The 17,193-nt window shown below is 46.1% G+C and overlaps 3 protein-coding genes across 7 annotated transcripts; 1 reads left to right on the forward strand and 2 right to left on the reverse strand.

The window, feature by feature from the left end:
• Window positions 1–4,959: 4,959 nt before the first annotated feature.
• rragca (Ras-related GTP binding Ca) lies at window positions 4,960–10,009 on the reverse strand. 2 transcript variants are annotated; one of them, XM_052065970.1, is made up of 7 exons: window positions 9,491–10,009; window positions 8,360–8,563; window positions 7,999–8,198; window positions 7,115–7,229; window positions 6,890–7,032; window positions 5,898–6,046; window positions 4,960–5,616 (listed from the first exon to the last, which is right to left on the reverse strand). In XM_052065970.1, exons 1-7 carry the CDS (start codon window positions 9,671–9,673, stop codon window positions 5,459–5,461), a joined length of 1,152 nt encoding a protein of 383 aa, XP_051921930.1. In that variant the 5' UTR covers window positions 9,674–10,009; the 3' UTR covers window positions 4,960–5,458. The 2 variants fall into 2 exon arrangements, with proteins under 2 accessions (XP_051921930.1, XP_051921931.1); XM_052065971.1 differs by lacking the exon at window positions 9,491–10,009 and adding an exon at window positions 9,012–9,127.
• A 971-nt stretch (window positions 10,010–10,980) lies between these two features.
• Window positions 10,981–13,028, forward strand: LOC127601034 (c-Myc-binding protein-like). The gene is made up of 5 exons (XM_052066015.1): window positions 10,981–11,218; window positions 11,518–11,590; window positions 11,942–11,990; window positions 12,096–12,225; window positions 12,593–13,028. Exons 1-5 carry the CDS (start codon window positions 11,204–11,206, stop codon window positions 12,635–12,637), a joined length of 312 nt encoding a protein of 103 aa, XP_051921975.1. The 5' UTR covers window positions 10,981–11,203; the 3' UTR covers window positions 12,638–13,028.
• Window positions 13,029–13,320: 292 nt separating this feature from the next.
• On the reverse strand, window positions 13,321–16,793 carry rhbdl2 (rhomboid, veinlet-like 2 (Drosophila)). Of its 4 annotated transcripts, none has more exons than XM_052065988.1 (8): window positions 16,664–16,793; window positions 15,508–15,738; window positions 15,260–15,408; window positions 14,750–14,862; window positions 14,537–14,637; window positions 14,388–14,448; window positions 14,250–14,311; window positions 13,321–13,639 (listed from the first exon to the last, which is right to left on the reverse strand). In XM_052065988.1, exons 2-8 carry the CDS (start codon window positions 15,724–15,726, stop codon window positions 13,457–13,459), a joined length of 888 nt encoding a protein of 295 aa, XP_051921948.1. In that variant the 5' UTR covers window positions 15,727–15,738; window positions 16,664–16,793; the 3' UTR covers window positions 13,321–13,456. The 4 variants fall into 4 exon arrangements, with proteins under 4 accessions (XP_051921948.1, XP_051921947.1, XP_051921946.1 ...); XM_052065987.1 differs by lacking the exon at window positions 16,664–16,793 and adding an exon at window positions 16,204–16,625; XM_052065986.1 differs by lacking the exon at window positions 16,664–16,793 and adding an exon at window positions 16,204–16,624 and having other exon boundaries at window positions 15,508–15,773.
• Between the last annotated feature and the right edge of the window lie 400 nt (window positions 16,794–17,193).

Raw genomic sequence — 17,193 nt, forward strand, 5'->3', positions numbered from 1 at the left:
GCGTCGTGACGTCACTGTCAACGTTCAATTGGAAACGTCCCCTGCAACCATGCGAGCAGACCGCCGTGGGTTCTTTCCCAAAAAAAAAAAAAACGCTTGCTTACCTTTCTCAAACGCTCCAGTGGGACGAGAAGGTCTTTCCTGGAAACGAGGAACCCCCACCAAGCACGTTTCGGAGTGTCCGACAATCGTCCGTTGTCGATGACATTTTGTGGCTTACGTCCATGAACGGTCAGCTCACGTCCGCCTTTCTTTGAATGAATCCGTTTTTGAGTTGCTTTGCTTTGTTTTCTCGCTTTTCCGCTGTAACGCAAACGGGATGAGGGAAGCGTCCTCCTCACCTGGCGTTAAGTGGGCCGAACCGCTTGATGAACGTGAAGGGGCGTGGTCGATATTTCCACGCTGTCGGGATGTGTGGGGGGCGGGGCTTGGTCACAAACGGGCAAAGAGGAAAACACAAGTGTAGTTATTAGTGCAACATTGTAAAGGCGATGAACGCGTGAACTCCTCAAAGCATTTGTTGCCAAGGTTTCGTGGATTCCCATGTCAAGGTGGGACGTTAAAGTGGTCCTTCGAAATGGAATCAAATCGCTCTAAAGACACGTTCGTTTTCACTCGTTTACCCCCGAAAAACGTCCAACTTGGTCAAAAACCAACCAACATAGTTTATTCATATCAGAATAGATATTAAATATATAGATTAAAAGATGAATACTTTGTGGGTTATTTCCCTTCCCATTTACTTATGTGCTACTTTCAAACCGGAAGGAAATTAGTATTGTTTCTTTTTTTGGGGGAGGGGGAACGTAGGGGGTCTTATTGATTATTCTAAACTGTAATTCATCATATGAGGACCAGATGTTTTCAAAAGCTAGTTTGAAGAACTTTTGGGAAGCATTGTCAGCATTTTTTGTTTGTTTCTTTTTTTTAAAGCCGCCATCTTGCTCCCAAATGCTTCTCAGCAGTTGATTTGTTTTAAACACACTATGCGACAAAATGAAAGGGGAATCTCTTTTTCTCTTTTTCTCTTTTTTCTGCCGAAGCTGAAGCGCGCTATCCAGCAAGACGTAGACGAAGAAGACGCAGCAGGACACAATATCGCAGCAGCCTTTTGAGAAAAGAATAAATATTTATTTTTAACCCCCCCCCCCCCCTTTCTCAAATTTCCCAACAAATGGCTGCAGGCTGCTGACAAGCTGTCGATAACCGCGTGGTCGCGCAAAGCTGCCACTTCATATGCTCCCTCTTTGACATTCACTATTTTCTGCTTCCTGCAAAACGAGCAGAACATCCTCGGCTGAGCGACGCCTATTTTAACGAGGGTGCGCAAACACCCTCGCAGTGAACAAAAAGAAAGAAAAAGCCACACGCATGTTCACCGAGGCCGCGTGCATTGTAAGCGAAGCGACGGCTGACTGCTCCGTCGTCTGTGTTGGTGTAACAAGGCCAAGATATGCTGGCGATATGCATGAAAAAAACGCATACGCTCTGGAGACCTTTTTTGGACTCTGCTCGATCATGTGACCGTCTCTCATACACACTAGTGGTGTCAGCATCGAATCGCCCAAGTCAATACAAAGCGCAAGGCGTGCCCTTTGAGTCCCGTCTCATACTGCAGGATTTGCAATCACTCCGAGACTAAAACAATACCGATACCTCATTCTTTTTAATAATTACGCTCAATGCATCATCCAAATTTTAAATCTGATACTGCAGGATTTTTGCATCAATTTGACACCAAGTCATCACAGAGCTGCTGTGGCCGATCGCGATATTTTTAGGCCTCTTCACTGCCAAACCCGACACTCCGAGTGGCTGAAGTGGTCTTGTGTCAATACAACGCCGGTATTGCCCATTTGTAACGAGAAGGCCAGCATTGCCGATACTGACGCCCGTATTTGACAATAATTCAGGCGGACCCAAATCAAATTGTTAAATCTAACACTGCAAAATTGGCTATTGATCCAATACTAAATCCATACAGGGGCAATATCGCTGATACAAGCATGATACTTCATAGCGATTAAGCTGGATGTAAAGGATCCTGCTCACCACTGTGGCCAAATTTTGGAGTCATTGAAGTGTAAGTCTTTGTGAAAGGTAACTCCTGAATGAAACGGTTTAGAATCGTTCCGCGCCAACCAGAACGTGACCTGCTAACTACCGCACGGACAAATATTCGACATCATTAAAGTTGTAGGAAGATGGAATCTGGCCCGGCTGACTTCCTGACTATGAGGGAGACATGCTAATCTTTTTTTTTCTAACCCATGTGACTCACAATAGACAGCCGTCTTCAAATCAACTAGAAGGAAAGGGGATGGGGGTGTGTGTGGGGGGGGGGGGGGGGTATCCAAGCATTTTCTTTTTAAAGCTCATTTTCCCAATGTTTTCAAATTGTCAACAAGGAGAGGCCATTGAATTAATGGTGTGTCCTCGTTACATCTAATAAGCTTAATTTGCGAAGAAGAAGTATGTCAAATACTTTTCATACCAACACGAAAACACAAACAAAACCTCATCCTTGCCTCCAATTGCCGCCAGAAGAAACGCCCGGCAAAATGAAGACCCCACTGAGCATTCTGCATTATGTTTACTGAAGCACTTTTTTAAAATGTTTTTTTTAATTGTTCGTATGCACGGTGAGCCGCCATCATAAATGGGGGCTCGGTAGCCAGCCTTGCCACAAAAAAATCAACAAACGATTGGGGCATCCTCCCAAAAAGGGGTTTGGAATTGCATATCGATACCAGAAGATGGCGGCACAACACTTAAAACGAAGAGGATCATCAAGCGCCCACCAGTGCATCGAGCACGTACACAACAAGGAAGCCGTGTTAAAGAAACGAATGTAATCAACAAACTGCCTTTAAATGAGGCTCGTTGATCATTTTAGCTAGCATGCTGCTTTTAACACTAGCACAAAATGACGTCACATCACCCACGAACAAAGAACTATTCGCTAAACTAACATTGAAACAAATAAACGCGTCCCCAAAATAAACTAAAATCGAAAATGAAACGTAAACTTTTTCTCGGTTAATATCATACATAAGCTTTTGGGGTTAATTTTTAGAGTAATGATTTCAGAATTGCTGTACAGTACATCCATACAGAAGGAAAGACAAAGAGAAGAGAAACCTGCTCTAAAATGTAATTAAAATAAAGTGAATAAGAATTCACAAAAAAAGAAAGTCAAAGCGAAATAAAAAAGTTAACTATATAATGACAAATCGCCAATCTGTGAATATGCAATGACCGAACTGCAACGAAATATGGGTTTACCGTATGTGTGAATAATTTGCCGGATAATCTAACAAATGAAGTCACGCGTCTTGTATTGGGCTGTAAAATTCATTTTGCGGCCCTCGTTCCCCAGCAGCTAATAAAAGATGGCAGATAACGGCGGCGATTTATTAAGAGCCTAATGGTTGGAACGACACATATGGACAGTGAGCCATCGCGTGAAGAAAAAAAACATTTCAAAGACAGCTGGAATAAAGATATGCATAGTTATGAAAGGAACACAGGAATATTTTTTTCCAGTAACTTTGTCCACATATTCTATTGCAGTGACTTTAATTGCTGTATATTTCCAATTTATTTGCTCTTGTAATTTTTAAATTACTGTTTTTACGAAGGTAAAGCCGACAACAATTTCTCCACTACTTTTTAAACTTGAAAATATATATTTTTTACTTTTATGACTGCACTGAATTTTACTTTTGTAACTTTTATTGCTGTTGCGTCACGCAGCAGATTAAGGACGGAGAGAACCGCCAGTCAACACGTTCGCTCTTGCTCGAGCTCGATGGGGTCACGAATCGTAATCGATGAATGAAATGAAGCGAAAGTGAACGTGGCTGTCTTTGGGAAGGAGCAATTCGTGTACTGTGACGTCAGATTGTTCCCGTTTCAAAACGTGACCTTTAAACAAACAAATCACGACACGTCGAGTACGACCGGCGTCGTCATCATGTGAGCGGAGGCTTCCGTTTGCCGGAATTCACGAGCCCACCCTTTCTCCCCCCCCCCCCCCCCCCCCCCCCAACGTGGCCTGGCCGCATGCGGATGCATAATTGAGCTGATATTAGCGCCTGAGAATCCACGCCAGAGAGCGACAAACGCGATTAAAGCCAGCGTGTATTTTCCCTCAATAAATGGCTGCCTTCATGAAGTGGATAAGGGCAAAAAAAAAAAAAAAAAGAAATAGCGATCTGTGTTTTATTGCGGCTCAGTTGTGTGTGAAGCGTCGGCTGTCATGGACACCGACAATGATTGGGAGGATTTTTGGACTCTGCACTTGTTGCTTTTATGTGCACGGAACATGAAATGGCTCGTCTCGTGCCATCGACTCACATCAAGGACGAATTATGGCTGTCATCTGGAATGTTCTTTCAGTCAACGTGAAAGACAGATTTTCAAGGTGCAACGAGGCATTCAATTGGGGCTAGAATGGAGGGACGTGTATGCTTCTATATATACACAAAGATGCTATTTGTCCCCCCCGCATTATTGATCCACACGAATAGGCCTGGCGAAGCTGCAATATTTCAAACGGTCCGACAGCACCATCTCGCGGTTTCAGAACAAGTCACGGGGTAAACGTCACAAGGTCAAACAAGCAATTCAGAATTCATACTTAACCCCCCCCAAAAAATAGTTATGAATGTTGATTTGTATAAATAGACCCTGACATAATAAAAAAAAGGCATCCATTAAATTAAAAAAAAACTCGTCATTGTGTGGAAGGAGCTCAGAGCGGTGAGGTGGGGTGAGGCCATTTGAAGATTTGAAAGTCAATAAAAGAACTCTAAAATGGAGAGGGCGGGGGGGCGGCAGAGTAGGAGCGATGTTCTGGAGCAGCAGCGTTCTGGACCAACTGGCTGAGACGCCGAGTGGAGGATTGGCTGACTCCAAAGTCAAGTGCGTTACAAACGACAATCATTATTCCGAGCATGGAATTAGTTGCCTTTATTGAGAAGAAGAAGAAGAACAACAACAACAATAACAACACACAAAATCACACCAGCTCAACCCGACACACAAAGGCATCTTCCCACGTGCATTCGGGTGCAGTCGCGCACACACATCCAATCTCTTTCGAGCGTGCTCTCTCCACGCGTGCAATCACAGGAAGCGGTGTCTCGGCAGCAATGGGGGTGGGGTCGGGGCGGGGCGGGGTGAGGTGCGACTCGGATGCTTCGGTAAGGCCATCGTTCCCACGTGCCTTACCTTCAGTGTTCATTTTTGGATTTCCTTGACAAGTGGACGAGTGGGTGCGTCAGCATCCCGCCGACGCGGGCGACCGTTGGTCCCTCCCGACGGTCGTCTTGAAACGACCAAGAAAGAAAATCCCGGTCTGCTGCGGGGAGCCGCTTGAGGCCAGGCTGAGCGCCCGGGGCCTCGGCCTCTTCCTTTGGCTGGTCCTGAGCGTCTTTTGCGAGTGTCCCGAGTCTTAGACGGTGTTGCGCGGCGTGCCGTTGAGCGCGACGGCCTTGCCGCGCGCCGGCGAGCCCGCGGGCAGCGTCCCGAGCGGGCGCTGCGACAAAACGCCCACCTCAAACACTTCGTGGATGGCCTTGCGGAAACAGTGGAAGTTGTAGTCGATCAAGCCTGACAAGAGAGGGGCCCAGGTGACGTGAAACTTTGGCGTTTACAAAGACAATTTGCAATCCGATTTTTTTCCCTCAATTAAAACCATAGATTAATTCATGTTGTTTTTTTCCTAAGCGTTTTTTTTTTTTGCCATTTGTACATTTTTACACTTATTTTAAAACAACAAAATCAATTTTGAATGTCACTTGAAAGAAATATTCTCGCCATGAATATATTCCGCTTTGTCTTAATACCATTTGAATTTTTTGTTTTTTATAAAGCGACTTGTTTGGGCATACCTTTGCGCTCAAAGCTTTCTTCCCTGAGGATGCATACGAGCGCCAAGAACTTGGTGACCTCCTTCAGGTAGAGCACGGTGGTGTTGTTGAGCTTGATGATGGCCATGGACTCCTTGTCGTAAGCACTGCCGCTGCCGTCCTCCCTCAGCCTGGGGGAAGAAAAAAAAAAAGAGAGCAAAAGATTTGTGGTCTTCTTTATTTTCTTATGAAGATGATAAACAAAGGGTGATGCTTCCTTGTTTGTTAATTTCTCTTTTTCATCTTTCATGTAATCGATAGAAAAAGTCTGCACACCCTAGGTCAAATGTATTTTTTTTTAATATAAACAAGGAAGGCGGCCCGGTAGTCCAGTGGTTAGCACGTGGGCTTCACAGTGCAGAGGTACCGGGTTCGATTTCCAGCTCCGGCCTCCCTGTGTGGAGTTTGCATGTTCTCCCCGGGCCTGCGTGGGTTTTCTCCGGGTGCTCCGGTTTCCTCCCACATTCCAAAAATATGCGTGGCAGGCTGATTGAACACTCTAAATTGTCCATAGGTGTGAGTGTGAGTGCGAATGGTTGTTCGTCTCTGTGTGCTCTGCGGTTGGCTGGCAACCGATTCAGGGTGTCCCCCACCTACTGCCCGAAGACAGCTGGGATGGGCTCCAGCACCCCCCGCGACCCTAGTGAGGATCAAGCGGTTAGGAAGATGAATGAATGAATGAATATAAACAAGGATTCCAAGATCAATCATTTATCGTTGTCTTTTTCCACCTTTAATGTGACCTACAAGCTTAACAACTCAAGTGGGGGGGTCGGGGGGGGGGGGGGGGATCATATTGCTATGTGGTTGCACAAGTGTGTTCAGAATGACCCTGTCCCATTCAAAGTCGTGTAAAAATGAGTTAGCACAAAGCCGCCGCAATTTCAAGTGCCTCTGTTGAACTCCAAACCAAGTTAAAATGTTCAAGTCGGCTTTTCTTGAATTTGATTGGATGACCCGAGACCAGCGCTCACCCGTAGATGCAGGAAACGTCGATGACCACGTCGATCATGTCGCAGCACAGCTCGTACGACTGCATGTCCACAGGAGAGCTGTCGGTGGCGATGTAGATCTTGCTCACCACGTCGAACAGGAAGGCCTTCTCGATCCCTGAATTCTGGAAGGGAAGGAACGCGCCATTTTCAGCCATTGAGGGCAACAAACAAAGCGGCGAGAGGCATCGAACAAGCTTCGCTCACAGAAATGAAGATGTTGAGCAGGTTCTCCAGCGTGGGCAGCTGCGGGATCAGCTTCTGCACCACCTTGCTGAAGGCCTCGAAGATGGAGTGGTCGTAGATGCTCGTCAAGTAAAAGCTAAAAAAAAAAAAAAAAGACCAACATTAAAAAAGGAACAGAAGGAAACGAGGAAGCGGCTCACATCCTGAAAATAAGAAACGAGCCGACGGTCACGTGGCGACGGTGTGACGAGACGGGAGCCGTTGAGAGTCACTCGACGCAATCACTGGAGGTAAAAGTTGGAAAATACTGCACACAACCTGTGTTGGCATGAAGCATCAACTGGGAACGGCAATCATCACCTTGCAGCAAGCATGCTTTTTTTTTGGGGGGGGGGGGGGGGGGCTAATGATGGAAAGTTCCCTGCTGCCATCTAACCCAATGACACAATAAAGGCAGAAATAATAATAAATATGGAATTCTTTATTCTTTCTACATACATTCTTGCTGCTGGAGGCTGTAAATTTCCCCATTGTGGGACGAATAAAGGATATCTTATCTTATCTTATCTTATCTTATCAGTGATAAGCAAATCAGAAGTGTTTACTGTGTGCGTCATGCTCAAAGGAAGCCCTGACAGCTGCTAGAAATGAGTTGGGGGGGGGGGGTTTCCCCCGTTAGAGCAAACAAATGGTATGTCACAGCGACGCGGCAAATTGCAAAGCTCATGAGAATCTCCAGCGCAATATCACGTCTGGATCTGTTCGCCAACACGATTGATGAGCTTCACGTGAAGGTGCTTCGTTTACGGCCAACGGCTCAAATCCCAAATACCGTCGTCGATGTCGCACCGGCTCATGAACTCCTCGTGGCCTCCAGCCTACCCCCAACGCTCGGCGAGGCCTACCTGAGATGGAGCTTCTCCAGGCTGGCGTCGGCCAGGTCGTCGTTGGCCCTCTGGTGGATGTCCCGCTGGGTCTCGATCTTGTGGTCGTCCGAGAGGCCGTCCACCTTGTGGATGAACACTTCGAAGTTGATCTCCGGGTTGACCCGGAACGCCCGCGACACAGTCAAGTGGAGTCGCCCCAGGGCCTCCACGTAGTCGTCCTGGCAAGAAACACAACGAGGAAGAAATCATTCGGGTTCGTCCTCAACTCGACAGCCTTTCGAGAGCGCTTTCAGGGTTGGCCATCCAGGAAGTTTCAGCGCATTAAGCAAGAAGGAATTCCGCCCGTGTATTTTGCAGGCCGTTTGGCCGCGGGCGTCACCTGAGCGTCGATGACAAAGATGAGGGCTCCGGTTCCCCTGAAGATCATCTCGTAGTCGAAGGTGGGGTCGAAGAAGTCCACCTGGCCCGGGAAGTCCCAGATCTGGAAGTTGACGAAAGAGCTGCTGGAGATGTCATCCTTGTAGATCTTGTTGGTGCTCTCAAGGAACAAAGTCTCGTTCGGCGACATTTTGTGGAACACCACCTGCAAGGCACAAAACCAAAGACCGTGTTGACAACATTTCAGCCCGTTTTGGCACCGCTGCTTAAGCGTGTGCCCGGTGAGGCGCCAAAAAGCCATGTCGCATGTGTGCCGGGCATACTCAGAGCCGATGACCGCAAAGAAACTGCGCGCCCACCTCTGGACGTGTGCTACATTTGTCCACCAATATGAAAAATATCACAGAACTGGCCGTGTCTAGTCAAACGGATGCCGTTCCTCAACAGTTTGAATTCAAGAACCTTTAAGATGCCTCAAAAGCGATTCTCCAACTTTGTATTACTAATATGTAAGCTCCCCTCTAGTGCAGGGTCACCAACGCACCAGGTAGCACCCTAGGACCATGTAAAAAACCCACGGGTCTCTTTTAAAAATAGCACACAAGTGTTTTTTTCCCCCCTTTTTTAATTTCAAGCGCAACAATTATACTTACCTCTATTTGAGCAGTGTTACAGTTCAAACTGCGCCGCATGGTTGAGTCAAGACAAGAATGCCGTCGTTTCTGATGAACACTTGGGGGGACTACACTACTGTTTTTTATGTCATTTGTGACGACAGCAATCGCAAAGAGAAGTACTTTTAGAAGTGCAACGTTGTGTCAAAACTTTTGAGAACCACCACCTGACAGGAAGGGGAAGGTGCGGCTGTTTTGGTGTGCTGAGGCCAGTGAGGAAACTGTTCAATACCGTTTAAAAGTCACATGATGTTATGTCCACATAATCAGGGAGATGCACTGAGCCCCCTCTGGCCCGCTAGTTAATCATTTACAACCCACTACCACTCGGAGACGATATTTAGCTTAGCATTGGGGCTAGCTGGCCGGTCGCGAACAGTGCTGTACTTTGGTGACTGCGTGTGATATTTGGAGCGACGTGCCACGACGAAGCGAGCTTGTCGGCCAGGCTAGCACACCTTCTGTATGGATGACTTGCCACTTCTCCTCAGCCCCATGAGCAGGATCCTCGGCTTGCTGTCGGACGGCGCCGGGCTGTCCTCGATATCCGCCTCTTCGTCCCCGTAGCCGAAGTCTTTGGGAAACGAGTCGGCTACCCCGTAACTGCCGGCAAGCTGCTCCACCTCGTACTGGATCGACATTTTCGGCCAAAAGCGACGGTCGCCTTATCCCCCGGGTGGTATCCCCGCTGATATCCCCACTCCTCCTCCTTCCCGGGCCCCACGCCAACCTTCACTTGTCGGCCAACACGCCCGTGTTTTCAGCGACGGAATTCACCTCACGTGCAGCCGCCAGACAGTGCGACTATAGGGTACTTATTGCTCCATTGGAGTGACAAACACGGCGCTCGAACCCACACGTTTCCTTCGGATTTCCTCTCCCTTGGAAAAAGAAATACTTTTATCCCGCCCTTCTCGGTTCTGGTTGGTTGACTGGTTTCCAATACGAAATAAGATTAGCCTTGGCCTCCATAGTGAAATGCGATTGGTCCAGATCACTTGTCACTCCAGAGTGTGCTAGTCGCTGTCACCTGACTTGTTTCGTGACTTGGAATGCGATTGGTCCAGATCACTTGTCACTCCAGAGTGTGCTAGTCGCTGTCACCTGACTTGTTTCGTGACTTGGCTTGCGACGCTCAAAATAAGCATTCTTCCACACTTTTTTAATCTTATTCTCTTACCTGGCATAATCTCAATTATTTCATCTTCGTAATTACGGAACAACTTCTAAAACTGAATATACGCCTCAAGTAGTACTTAAATGGGAGGGGACGCGGCACCGACAGATGGCGACAAAACATTGAGACGTTCAAGGACTCGTCAAAATATCAGAAATGATTGAGGTGCGTGCGGCCCGTCGTGTTGAGCACGTCGACTTCACAGTGCAGAGAGGTACGGGTTCAATTCCAGCCCCGGCCTGCCTGTGTGGAGTTAGACTGTTCTCCCCGGGCCTGCGTGGGTTTTCTCCGGGTACTCCGGTTTCCTCCCACATTCCAAAAATATGCATGGCAGGCTCTAACTGCACTGAACTTAGATATGCACTGTGTATCTTTGTCTTTGATTTTGTTCTGGATGTTGTGTTAGTTCAATCAATCAAATATTCTGGAAGTGAAAACTTTTGACAGTAAATATATTATTTCTATGAGTATCTATCTCAAGTAGATCACCTTTCACAAACACAATGAGTAAACACAGACTCAGTCTGCGTAACAAGTTTAGAAATGACGTAAGATACTGCGTCAGTGTTATTCGTTTTTACAGTCAAATAATCGTAAAGACTTAAAACAACGCACGCCACTTATCATGTATGTATACTTGTAAATAAAAGAAACTAGCGCGACGACACGGCAGCGTTTCAAAGTGAGAATCGAGTCGAACATCGGTGATGTTATTAGTACGACGAAACAAGAATGTGAAAACAGGTTGGATTGTTTTGAGTTTTTTACTGACCGTAATAAGATGTAGCAAGACACCACAAACCCAAAAAACAATACAATTGAGTAATCCAAATTATTTGAAAATAATTCTACTTCCGGTCTGAATCGGATGTTGCCATCGCTGACTCCAGATCTGCAATAGTCTACGGCGGCGAGCTTCGTTTCCAAGCCGGACGAAAGCAAAACAATACAGTCGCCGTATTTATGGTGACACATTTGTACATTCTGCGTCAACATGTCACATTATAAGGCAAGTTTATTTTATTTTATTCAAACCGTTGACGGGGAGTTATTATTAATGCGCACACCAGCATCGATTAACAATCATTTCAGCATTTCAATTAACAATCAGTCGCGCACCTGCACTTTTGATTACGTTTGTTGGCAACAAAATACTGAAGAAGTGTGAATTTATATCGTTTCAGTTTTACAAAGTACGCCAAAGTTGAGTTTTATGACGAAACCTACGTCCATGTTTGGTTTTCGTGATTTCGGAATTCATTCATTCTTTTATTTCTTTGTTTCTTCCCCCCGTAACCACGTCGACAGGCTCCAGACCATAAGAGAGAGCAGTTTCGGCGATATTTGGAAAAAGCTGGTGTTGTTGACAGTCTAACCAGTGGTAAGATAACGATTGTTTTTAGATAATATAGCACGTATATACTGTTCATATATATTTTTTCTTGTGGATCCAAAGTTGCACATGCTCCCGTCCCCATTGATTTATTTAATCCTGAACAGCGGCCCGCCTGATATCAGCCTGTCCATTCACAAGTGACTAATGCTAACCCTGTTTTTTAATTATTAGAACTCTCAGAAAATCGGAAAAATAAGCCTATTCGTTTTTTAATCATAATTTTTGTTTAATAAAGCAAACAAAATTCATTGCACTCTTCATTTTAATGCAAGTTAAACAGCCACCATGTAATGTAATGTTGCGTGTTGTATTTGTATTAATCCATATCTATTTCAGTTTTAGTAGCGCTGTACGAACAACCAGAGAAGCCTACCAACGCTCTGGAGTATCCTCGTTGCTAAACAAAGCAGGGCAAAGCTAAATGACGTCAAGATAAGTGCTGTGTTCAGTAGGAAGACCGCTGTAGATCTCTTTAACCCCAAACGTCCAGATTTGTCAAGCAGCACCTTGGCACGCCCGGCCTAACGGAGGCTGACACGGAGGCTCTGCAGCAGGAAGTGGTGGACCTGAGGCAGAGGTGTGCCCGTCTGGAGGAGGAGAACCTTGACCTCAAAGCCAGAGTAAGTGTACAATGTTCCCAGTTTGCCACTTTCTCCAGACGTTCAACCGACAACGTTCACCTTCATTCACATTCCAAACTTGAACGGGCCACATCTTGGAAAGTAGTTACCACATCCCATTTCCACATTGCAACAATGTCAGACTTTTGCCAGTGAAATTTTCAAAATAAAGCTCCCAAATTCAGAGAATTTTATGTATTTACCTCGCCAGAGTCAACGTTCTAAGTTTGATGTTATACATATAAACTGCACCACGTTTATGGCCAACTTCAGGGTTGGGGTTTCTTGGGGGTGGGTTTTTTTTTTTGTTACATTCACTAGTTTTCAGTTGTATTGTCTAGTTGTTCATCATGTCTTCTTCCTCTAGCTGCAGCGCCATGAGCCACCTGAAGACGGCACTGTTGCGGAATAGACTTCAGATGGGGGGGTGGAGTTGCTTTACGTTTTTTTTTAAGTTTGCTGGCGTAATTAAAAAAAGTGCCTTTTTTTGTCACTACACACATTATGACACCTTAATATTTAATGACACACAAATCACTTCCAGAGTAAAACCAATATGATCAGGTTGTAATGTTACCTATGTATATAAATCTTGACAGCGTAAAGTGATTGTAACTCATTGCAACGAAGCAGAACACCAAAATGGAAGTCATTTGCATGTAGAACCGCAGTACCTGTACTGTATTCACTAAGGGCTGTATATTTTTGTTGTGGTTGACTTAAATAGACACAAAAGTAGATCTTACATTTTGTCACCTTTCTGTGAGTTTATGAAATTATTAAAACATGTTTTGCACATGCTATTTAGTGGTTTAATTATTTTGGTGAACGGCTGGAGCAAATCATGTTTCAACTTTCACGATCCTTGCTGAAATCTGGACCGGAATGTCAAATTGTCGTTGAGATTTTTCATCGGCCGGCCCTCCGAGGGAAGCCGTAACTCCGAAGTGGCCGGCGACAAAAAATGAGTGATACCCGAGTTACGGTATTGAAAATGGCTGCTAGCTAGCTGGTAGTAAGCGGGTTACTAAATTGGCTAGCTGTAACCTACAATCACATTTTAGCTAATGTGTAAGCGTCATAGTAACACAGACGGACTGAAAATGGGACACTTTTTAATATGACGTATTAAATGACAATAAAATGCTATGTGTAAAATGGTAAAGAGGTAAGGCACCGAGTACAGTATCAACCTAGAAATGAATTACAAATAAATAATTGAGTGGCTATGCTAAGATGCAGCGGGCGAGATGAAAATGTTGAAAATCACGGCAAAGAGGAAGAAAACTAGGTAGCCCACGATACACATCCAGAAACGAGGGTCCTTCAGCAGCTTCTTGTTGTAGTCGCTAAAGAACACGTAGCCCACCGTCATTCCTGCGACGATCCCACCGAAATGAGCCACGAACGACACCTGGCCGCCACAGGAACCACCGCGGGGTTAAACTACTTCAAGCGCCTGCTATCAGTGAAGCATTAGCTTGACATCTAGCTATGAGATTATCCATTTGATTCTTTACAGAGTTGGTTAGCTCATTGTTAGTAAATAACTCAGCCATTTATTAGTTGGCAAGTTAGCAAGCTACCAGCTAATCAGAAAGATTAGTTATTTTAGACACTTGGGTAGTTGAAATTACTGGCAAAGCTCACTGGTTAGTTGGCTGTTCATTAGTAAATTAGTTAACTTCCTGAGCAACAGGTCATTTTCAGCCGACAGCAAGTGGCAAAATGGCCCCTCCCTGAGATGGCTAAAAAGGGATGCATTTCGTTGCTTAACTTGTATTCTGCAAATGCAACATTCATCAGCATGCCGTTTCGACCCGTGGAGGCGCAGTTGACTTCTCAAATGCTTTTCAGAGATGAGAAGCTACAGGCGGCATGAATCAAGTTGAAACCTGATCAGCGTATGTACCACGAAAGGAAGCTAAAGAAGCGCGTCAGCCATTGAGTGGGAGAGGTGGGCGTGGCGGGCTGGAGGCGAGTCGTTTGGGTATGTAGCAAACACAGCAAGCAGCCGCACGTACCTTCATACCGCCCTCATCGCCGGCAAATCTTCTGTAGAAGGCGAAGCCAAAGTCCACGCCCACTGCGACACACAACATGCCACTCAATAAAAGGGGGGGAAAAAAACGAATGAAAGAAAATACAAAATGTCTGCCTACCAATAATCACGATGACAAGGATGCGAAAGACACCGAGCAGCGGGATCATCTCTCGGAAATTCTGCATCAAGTTAAAAAAATAAAATAGAAAAAAAAGGTCTACCGCTGAGTCTTTCCTCAATGACCATCGTGCACGTAAGGCGGCTCACCACCACGGCGTTCATGAAGTAGCCTCCGATGAGGGCGTAGACCCCCCCGGAAGCCCCCACCAGGGCGCTGAGGGGATCAAAGATGGAACTTGCCAGCGAGCCTGAGTGGATGGCGGAAATGATGACGTGGCGAAAATGATGTTTTAGCGTGGACGTACTCTACGTTTCTAAAAACGTGTCAAAACCGAGTCACGTGCCGAGAGCGTTACTCACCCGCCAAGACTCCGGCCAGGTACACCATTCCCACCTCAAAGCCTTTATGGACCAGCTCCAAGGGGATACCCAGAAGCAGTTGCATGAACAGGTTGCCCACGATGTGCTCCACACTTAATGGAATCATTGGAACGTTAGTACCGTTCGGTTGTTAAATATGAAGTGAACCAAAATCATATGCTAGTGTGGGCGTGCTTGCTAGCATATTGTTCAAACTAGCGTACATTTGACCATGCCTGCGTCCAGTAGGACAATGCGTCTTGCATATGTGTTCAATACAGAAATAGCACCGGGAACTGACAGTTGCACCTTTTAACGATCCACTGTTTACATTTCGGTTTGAATTTTAGAACAGTGAGTGGTGGTGGTTTCCTCCATGGAAAAGCAGCCGTGTTTTTCACACTCCACTTCTCCTGAAAGCGAGGCTTCCAAGGTCAAGCAGCTGGTTTGGAGGTCAAAGGCAAGATGCACCGATTGTTTTCCTTCACACGTATGTTCGGCCGCACTCACCCGGCGTGGACAAACATGTAGGAGAGAAAACGCCACGCTTCCTGCCTGTACTCGGCCCGGTAGGTGAGGCGGCTGTTCCAGATGCCTTCCTCCAGAGTCACCCACTGCTTCTGCGGCTTCCACACGGCGTAGTAAATGAACATGGACAGCTAGCGACAAAAACACAACGCCGACGGGTTAGTGTGCGCCGAAGCTCATTGAGAACATTTTGTCCGTCAACGTTAATTTGTCGTTTCCGGATCTCCTACCTCGACGACACTGATGGCGATGATGAAAACGGGTGGCGGGCAGCAGTTGGCTCTCTGCAGGTAGGTGCTGCGGGCGTCTTCTGGAAGCATCCACCTGGAGACGCTTTGCTGGAACTTGTCGCAGCATCCCAACTTGCGTCTCCCGTCGGGGAGGTCCCGCTTCTCATCTTGTCGCTCTACGGGGAAGGGTTCCTGCTGCTCTAGGTCCACGTCGCCCATCACCACTGCGTACTGGTGCGGTGGCAAAACAATCGGTTTGCTCAAATCTATTTTGAAGAGCATCGGTTACAGCAAATTACTCGTCGTATATTTTTCAAGGTTTTTAAAAGCAAAGGCAATTCCCAATTTTGGTAGTTCAGCAAGAAACATGAAATGACTGCACATAATGTGCTTTGGCAAGCCGCGTAAAATGACGTGGCGGGCCAAATCTGGCCCCCGGGCCTTGTGTTTGATATGGTGTTTGAGTTTGTTTTTTGTTAGTTTGATTTTTGATATAGAACACGGGCCTCCATTCAGATTTGGGAAAACCACTGGCTTGTTTCTTTCGGGGCAAACAATGCAAGGTGGAGAACTGGACGACCCCCCAAGCCCATCCCCGAGGATCGGCTGCAAAGGTTCCGTGTTATCAAGACAGCAACAAGTACGTTCAAATGCAGTGTAGAACAAAATGAGTGTGATTGAAGTAGGCAAACTCACCGCAAACTTGAACTGGAAGCCGGCCAAACAAACAATGAAGTCGCTATTTGACAGGATCAATAAGTGAACGCTTCAATCGTTCTTGGATTAGTTGGGTCCGTTTCTGTTCTTGTTTCGCTCAGTAGTTGCGAGCCTCGACGTTGCTAGCAAGCGTCGCCGTCTCCAAAGAAAATTGGAGGAGAAAAATGACTCTTGCAGATAATTATAGTTCCCCCGAGTTTCCCCCCCCTTCCTTCCGCCCAGCGACTAAACAAACACGGCGCACGTAATACGGAATATTTGACCGTCCTATTCACAAGTTCCAGGCTTGCCTTTTAGTAGTTGCTTTGCTTCCCTTACGCGATTCTACCTGATAAGGCCGGTTAGCAACCTGACGCTACCTGCGACCTGTCATCTCCCGCCTCTCGCTGCGTGCCACGCCCGGAAGCCGGGAAGCGACGCCTCGACTCGATTTGCATACCTCAGTAGTCGGAACATGAACGACTGGAAAAAGGAACTTTGCATTCTCTTGAGCTTCTTCTTCTCACGAGGGTCGCGGGCGTGCCGGAACGTATCCCAGCTGTCTTCGGGCTAGAGCTTGGGCCCACGCTCAACCAGAAATAAAAACAAGAAGTTCATTATTAAGGCCACCGAGTCATGTGAATCCGACCGAGCCAATTCAAAACAAGGAATGAAATTAACGTGTTGGTAGACTAATGTCCCACACGGTGGCGCTACAGTCCATATCATGTAGCCCTTTTTTGGAAAAATGCATAACTAATTTTGAGTGGGTTCGAAGTCCAAACAAACTACAGTGGTTCTTTAAGATGTAATGCATCTACGTATTGTACCTTTGAGTAAACTTGGAACTTAAGTGTACTGTGCAAAAAAAAGACATTCGGATGAATTTGTTGTCCTCATTGCTACATTTGGACAATTACAACGATGTACAAGGAGTACGTTAACGGTTTCAATTGTATACTTTTAGAAAATGAGGGGAAAAAAGATTTT

Source organism: Hippocampus zosterae, chromosome 5 (genome assembly GCF_025434085.1).
Source record: "Hippocampus zosterae strain Florida chromosome 5, ASM2543408v3, whole genome shotgun sequence".
Lineage (NCBI taxonomy): Eukaryota > Metazoa > Chordata > Actinopteri > Syngnathiformes > Syngnathidae > Hippocampus > Hippocampus zosterae.

Coding starts and splice junctions, on each gene's coding strand:
- rragca (XM_052065970.1), bottom strand. CDS start 9,673: ATGTCGATCCAGTACGAGGTGGAGCAGCTTGCCGGCAGTTACGGGGTA. Junction 8,199..8,359: donor TCTTTGTCATCGACGCTCAG/GTGACGCCCGCG, acceptor GTTTCTTGCCAG/GACGACTACGTGGAGGCCCT. Junction 7,230..7,998: donor CTGGAGAAGCTCCATCTCAG/GTAGGCCTCGCC, acceptor TTTTTTTTTTAG/CTTTTACTTGACGAGCATCT.
- LOC127601034 (XM_052066015.1), top strand. Junction 11,591..11,941: donor TGTTGACAGTCTAACCAGTG/GTAAGATAACGA, acceptor TATCTATTTCAG/TTTTAGTAGCGCTGTACGAA. Junction 11,991..12,095: donor AAGCCTACCAACGCTCTGGA/GTATCCTCGTTG, acceptor CCAAACGTCCAG/ATTTGTCAAGCAGCACCTTG.
- rhbdl2 (XM_052065988.1), bottom strand. CDS start 15,726: ATGGGCGACGTGGACCTAGAGCAGCAGGAACCCTTCCCCGTAGAGCGA. Junction 15,409..15,507: donor TCGCCATCAGTGTCGTCGAG/GTAGGAGATCCG, acceptor TTTTGTCGCTAG/CTGTCCATGTTCATTTACTA. Junction 14,638..14,749: donor CCTGGCCGGAGTCTTGGCGG/GTGAGTAACGCT, acceptor CCATCCACTCAG/GCTCGCTGGCAAGTTCCATC.